Source organism: Thamnophis sirtalis, unplaced genomic scaffold (genome assembly GCF_051295495.1).
Source record: "Thamnophis sirtalis isolate CommonGarterSnake01/CBP01778 unplaced genomic scaffold, rThaSir2_p1.2 scaffold_8, whole genome shotgun sequence".
In the NCBI taxonomy this organism is placed as follows: Eukaryota; Metazoa; Chordata; class Lepidosauria; order Squamata; family Natricidae; genus Thamnophis; species Thamnophis sirtalis.
Genome location: NW_028261388.1, coordinates 1,334,694 through 1,340,693, shown reverse-complemented (window position 1 = coordinate 1,340,693; position 6,000 = coordinate 1,334,694). Strand labels below are relative to the sequence as shown.

The window sequence follows — 6,000 nt, the reverse complement described above, 5'->3', positions numbered from 1 at the left end:
ATCCCTGCATCCCTGCATCCATCCATCCATCCATCATCTTTACCATCCATCCATCCATCCATCCATCTATCATCTTTACCATCCATCCATATCTCTCTCTCTCTTTCTCTCTCTCTCTCATCCCTCCATCCATCCATCTATTCACAACTCCTGGAGGGAAGCTGTCATTCATCTCAGGAATCTTACATTGCTATCTGAGCTGTTTCTTAATTTTAATGTATTTATTGTCTTTCAGCTTTATATATATATATTTATGATACGGTTTTTATTGGATGGAAAGCCATCCCACATGCCTGCAATTTAGAGAGGGGTTTTTGGGCAGGGGTTAAAGTGCTGGCTTAGAAACCAGGAGACAGGGAGTTCTAGTCCCACCTGAGGCATGAAAGCCAACTTTGTGGATGTGGGCCAATCACCAGGAGACGGGGAGTTCTAGTCCCACTTTAGGAAAGGAAACAAACTGGGTGATTTTGTGCCAATCACCAGGTGCCAGTGAGATCTAGTCCTGCTTGAGGTATGAAAACCAGTTGGGAGACACTGGGCCAATCACCAGGAGACGGGGAGTTCTAGTCCCACCTTAGGCGTGATTCACTTAAGAGCTGTGGCAGGGAAGGTGGTAAAATGGGGCAAAGCTCCCTTTACAACTGTCTCGCTTAGCAACAGAGAGATTTGGGGGCCCAACTGTGGTCGTAAGGTGAGGACCACCTGAAATCCGGCGTCCTGCCAGCCTCACCCACCTGTGTTATGAAGATGGGTTCGGTGGAGGCTCTTCCGCTACCCATCAGCAGCTCCTCCGCCGTGGCATCGTCCTCCTCGGGTTCGGGAGGCAAGGCATAGGATTGGACCTGGGCGAAGAGTTCGGACAGGTCTCCAGAGAGGGACGGCGAGGGCGTAGACGTTCTCCCCGGGAGCGAATCCACCACCATCGGGCTCTCCCCCTCGTCTTCCAACGGAGAAGTTCTTGGAGATCCAGGATATTCTTCCTCTGAGGAACCCAACAGATTCAGCTCCTGGAATGCCGAGGTGGAGAGCTGAGAGTCTTCTTCCTCTTCTGAAGAAGCCGTCGGCAAGGCCACCTCTGTGAGGTCCTCCGACCCAACGAACTGGACGCCTTCTTCTTCTGGCACGGCCTCCTCTTCTGGCACGGCCTCCTGGTCTTGGTCTTCTGCAGATGATCTCCTGGAGGGGAGGTCCTTTTCCTCCGAAAGGGATCGGGCGTCGGGCGAAAGAGGCCCACCCAAGTCTTCTTCTCCCAGGCCTTCAGAAGATACCAGCGGTTCGGATGCTTTCTCTTCCAGCTGAGACGTAGCCACGGGTGCTGACTGAGTCAGCTCTCCACCAGAAGTGCTTCTATCTTCTTCTTCTTCTTCTCCTTCTTCTTCTCCTTCATCATCGTCTTCTTCTTCTTCTGATCCAACCATCTGAAGAGGTTCGGACCTGCCCTGTTCCTCCGAAGGAGAGTTTGGAGGAGTAAGGGGTTGCAACTGTATCTCCGATAGAGGTTCTCCTGGAGGCCTCCTCAGGTAAGAGAAAGATTCTGACCTGTCCTCTGCCAGAGCCGGAAGGTGGCCCGAGGCAGGGGTCTCCGTTGGGGGCGGCAACCCAGGCGGACCCCCCGAAGGCAACGCATGCGAGCGACGCGGAGCCTCCGAAGGGCTCTGCCCCGGCCACATCCGAGATGGAGCAGCTTTCCCACCGAGGATCTGGTCCACGGACGTCTCCTGTGCGAGGTCGCCCCCGTAGGACGTCCCCTCAAGGGAGGACAAAGGGCTGAAGACTTCGTTGTACAGGGTGCTCAGAGAGATGTCGACCGACCGCTCCTCCCGCCGGAGAGGAGACAGGATGGGCTGGTCGGGATTGTAGGGTAGAATAAAGGATTCGTTGTCCGTGGATCTGAGTCTCGTGTCGGGATCCAGGTCGGCCCCCGTCCACAGCTGCCAGAAAGTGGTCTCCGTGACCGTTTCGGCCGGCAAGGGCCGCTTTCGGATCTTGGGGAGACGGGATTTGATCTGGGGAGAGAGAGAAAAGGTCAGGGGGATTATAACCACAGGGGACTCTGCTACAGGGTCCTCTTGAAGCATCCCAGGACTTTAGAAGGAAACCCCTGAAATTCAGGGTTGAAACGAGGGATCCTCAGGGCTATCTCAGCTGTGTGGTTTTGTTGAAGACGTTTCACGACCCAACTATGTAACGTCATCAGTGCTGGAAGGGAATGCGTGTGGAGAGGAGAAGGAGAATTTTTGGGGTCCTTGGTTCTCTCTGAGCCGAGTGGTTTCCTGGGAGACGTTTCAGGACCCGACTAGGGAACCTCATCAGTGCTAGAAGGGAATGGAGTTTGTAGAGAGGAGGAGGAGGAAGAGGAGGAGGAGAATTACGCCGTCCTTGGTGCTCTCTGAGCTGAGTGGTTTTGTGGGAGACGTTTCAGGACCCTGCTAGGTAACGCCATCAGTGCTAGAAGGGAATGTGTCTGGAGAGGAGGAGGAGGAGGAGATGAGCACCGCCCCCTAGAATCAGGAACAACTAGCGCATATCCTATTTCTCAAGAGTAGAAGACACACCTTTTCCTCCCCCTAAAAGAGGGTGGAAATTTGGGTGCGTCTTATGCACCGAATGTAGCCCCAACCACTCACTGGCCCCCACCCTTTGGCCTCTGCCTCACAACAATTTGCCTCCTTGCAGTAAGCGGGGAAAATGGGGCTTGTGAAGGCGGCAATACAGCTGCGGCAATCCCTGCAGCCTGAAACAGCTGATCGTTGGGAGGCCCTGCTGGAACTGAAACTGAAACAGGCTGTTTGCTGTTTGCTGCAAGGAGGCAAGTCGATAACTATAAATGCCTATCGAATGTTCAGATTATTAGACTTGTTTTTTTATTATTGTTCTAGGCAGCTTAACAAAATAACTACACTTCCAAAAAAAGCCACCTCAATTTTAACAGCCTCTGTACAAGTTTAGTCTGGAATGTAACGGTGTCCTGTTGTCTAACTGGGCCCTGAGTCATGTTCGGAGTGGATCTATTTAAATAATTAGGAGGAGTTAGTGTGACTCCATTTAAGAAAACTTAAACTGGCATTAATATACTGCCGTAATGTACATTTCCCCAATTCTTGGCTATCTCTAGTGGGTCAGGCGCAGAAACGCACCACAAACAATGTATATCGTCGGTACAGTTTGCTGTTTGCTGCAAGGAGGCAAATTGCCGGGAGGCAGAAGCAGATTTCCCCCCCTTCTTTTCCTCCCCAAAAGCTCGGTGCTTCTTATACTTTGGAGCGTCTTATACTCTGAAAAATAAGGTATGTCTTTAAAACTAAGATATGTTAAGTATATTGCTATGGAAGCATAAATACCATCAACATAGAATGGAGTTTGCTCATAAGTTGAAATACACCAATAAGTGGAAGAGTGGGAAACAGAGGAGAGAAGAAAGATGGGAAGAGAGGGATAGGAGAGAGCGTGAAGGGGGAAGATGAGGAGGATAAGGAGGAGTGGAAAGGGGAAAGAGGAGGAGGAGAAAGGAAGGGGAAGTAGAGTAGAAAATGATGGAGGGAAGACAGGATGTAGAAGAGTGGGAAGCAGAGGAGAGAAGAAAGATAGGAAGAGAGGGACAGGAGAGAGGGTGAGGGGGGAAGAGGAGGTGTATAAGGAGGAGTGATAAGGGGAGGGAGGAGAAGGAGAAAGGAAGGGGAAGTAGAGTAGAAAATGATGGAGGGAAGACAGGATGTAGAAGAATGGGAAACAGGAGAGAAGAAAGATAGGAGAGAGGGACAGGAGAGAGGGTGAGGGGGGAAGAGGAGGTGTATAAGGAGGAGTTGATAAGGGGAGGGAGGAGGAGGAGAAAGGAAGGGGAAGTAGAGTAGAAAATGATGGAGGGAAGAAAGGATGTAGAAGAGTGGGAAACAGAGGAGAGAAGAAAGATAGGAAGAGAGGGATAGGAGAGAGGGTGATTGGGGAAGATGAGGTGTATAAAGAGGAGTGGTAAAGGGAGAGAGGAGAAGGAGAAAGGAAGGGGAAGTAGAGTAGAAAATGATGGAGGGAAGAAAGGATGTAGAAGAGTGGGAAACAGAGGAGAGAAGAAAGATAGGAAGAGAGGGATAGGAGAGAGGGTAGGGGGAAGATGAGGAGGATAAGGAGGAGTGGAATGAAGAGAGGAGGAGGAGAAAGGAAGGGGAAGTAGAGTAGAAAATGATGGAGTGAAGAAAGGATGTAGAAAGGGGGAGGAGAGAGGGGGAAGAAAGTGTCGGATAAGGTATAAATATGGTGTATGGAGAGCAGAAGAGCCAATAACTGCTTTTTTTTCCCTTTGGTAGTTGATGGTAAGATGAATTGATGTAATTACTTAATAATACAACATGATATTATTGACTATGTAATAGTATACATGTGATTATATGCTATGAAAATGGAAAATAAAAACTTTCTATGGATATGGAAGCATAAATACCATCAACATAGATTGGAGTTTGCTCAGAAGTGGAAATACACCATTGAGAGGAAGAGTGGGAAACAGAGGAGAGAAGAAAGATGGGAAGAGAGGGATAGGAGAGAGAGTAAGGGGGAAGATGAGGAGGATAAGGAGGAGTGGAATGAAGAGAGAGGAGAAGGAGAAAGGAAGGGGAAGTAGAGTAGAAAAGGATGATGGGGGGAAGAAAGGATGTAGAAGAGTGGGAAGCAGAGGAGAGAAGAAAGATAGGAAGAGAGGGATAGGAGAGAGGGCAAGGAGGGAAGATGAGGAGGATAAGGAGGAGTGGAATGAAGAGAGAGGAGAAGGAGAAAGGAAGGGGAAGTAGAGTAGAAAAGGATGATGGAGGGAAGAAAGGAGGTAGGAGAGAGGTAGAAGAAAGAGGTGTATGGAGAGCAGAAGAGCCAATAATGGGTTTTTATCTTTCTGAGCGTTGATGACAAGAGGAACTGATGTAATTACTACTTAATACAATAGGATATTGGCTATGTAATAGTATACGTGTGATTATGTGTTATGAAAATGGAAAATAAAAACTTTCTATAGATATGGAAGCATAAATACCATCAACATAGATTGGAGTTTGCTCAGAAGCAGAAATACACCATTGAGAGGAAGAGTGGGAAACAGAAGAGAGAAGAAAGATAGGAAGAGAGGGATAGGAGAGAGGGTAAGGGGGGAAGATGAGGAGGATAAGGAGGAGTGGAATGAAGAGAGAGGAGAAGGAGAAAGGAAGGGGAAGTAGAGTGGAAAATGATGGAGGGAAGAAAGGATGTAGAAGAGTGGGAAGCAGAGGAGAGAAGAAAGATAGGAAGAGAGGGACAGGAGAGAGGGTGAGGGGGGTAGATGAGGTGTATAAGGAGGAGTGGTAAGGGGAGAGAGGAGAAGGAGAAAGGAAGGGGAAGTAGAGTAGAAAATGATGGGGGGAAGAAAGGATGTAGAAGAATGGAAAGCAGAGGAGAGAAGAAAGATAGGAAGAGAGGGATAGGAGAGAGGGGAAGGGGGGAAGATGAGGAGGATAAGGAGGAGTGGAATGAAGAGAGAGGAGAAGCAGAAAGGAAGGGGAAGTAGACTAGGAAAGGATGATGGAGGGAAGAAAGGAGGGAGGAGAGAGGCAGAAGAAAGAGGTGTATGGAGAGCAGAAGAGCCAATAATGGGTTGTTATCTTTCTGGGCGTTGATGACAAGAGGAACTGATGTAATTACTACTTAATACAATAGGATATTGGCTATGTAATAGTATACATGTGATTGTATGTTATGAAAGTGGAAAATAAAAAAAAGTATATTTTTTTAAAAAAAAGAAAAATAAGGTATGTGCGAGGGGAAACTTTACCGTTACCACCCATTTTTTGCAAAGTTCGTACCTCTCGGCTGGCCTTGATGGGGATGAAAACGCGCGGTTTCTCCAGCTTCGAAACTTTCTTCCTAACCAGCTTAATCCCCAGTTTGTCTTGGAGGAAGCTGGTCAGCAGCGGAGGCTCCCCTTGAGGAAGAGGGCAGGAGGGGAGAGGAAAAGAGAAAGGTGTTTTTTTTTTTTTAAACACC

General features: G+C 48.5%; 1 protein-coding gene across 1 annotated transcript in view; it reads right to left on the bottom strand.

Annotated features, from left to right (window-relative positions):
- The window catches only part of XRRA1 (X-ray radiation resistance associated 1), a 38,633-nt gene that overhangs the window by 8,882 nt on the left and 23,751 nt on the right, over nucleotides 1-6,000 (bottom strand). The window contains 2 exon segments of the mRNA XM_087720939.1: nucleotides 735-2,006; nucleotides 5,820-5,938. Coding sequence (XP_087577065.1) covers nucleotides 735-2,006; nucleotides 5,820-5,938 — 1,391 coding nt within the window.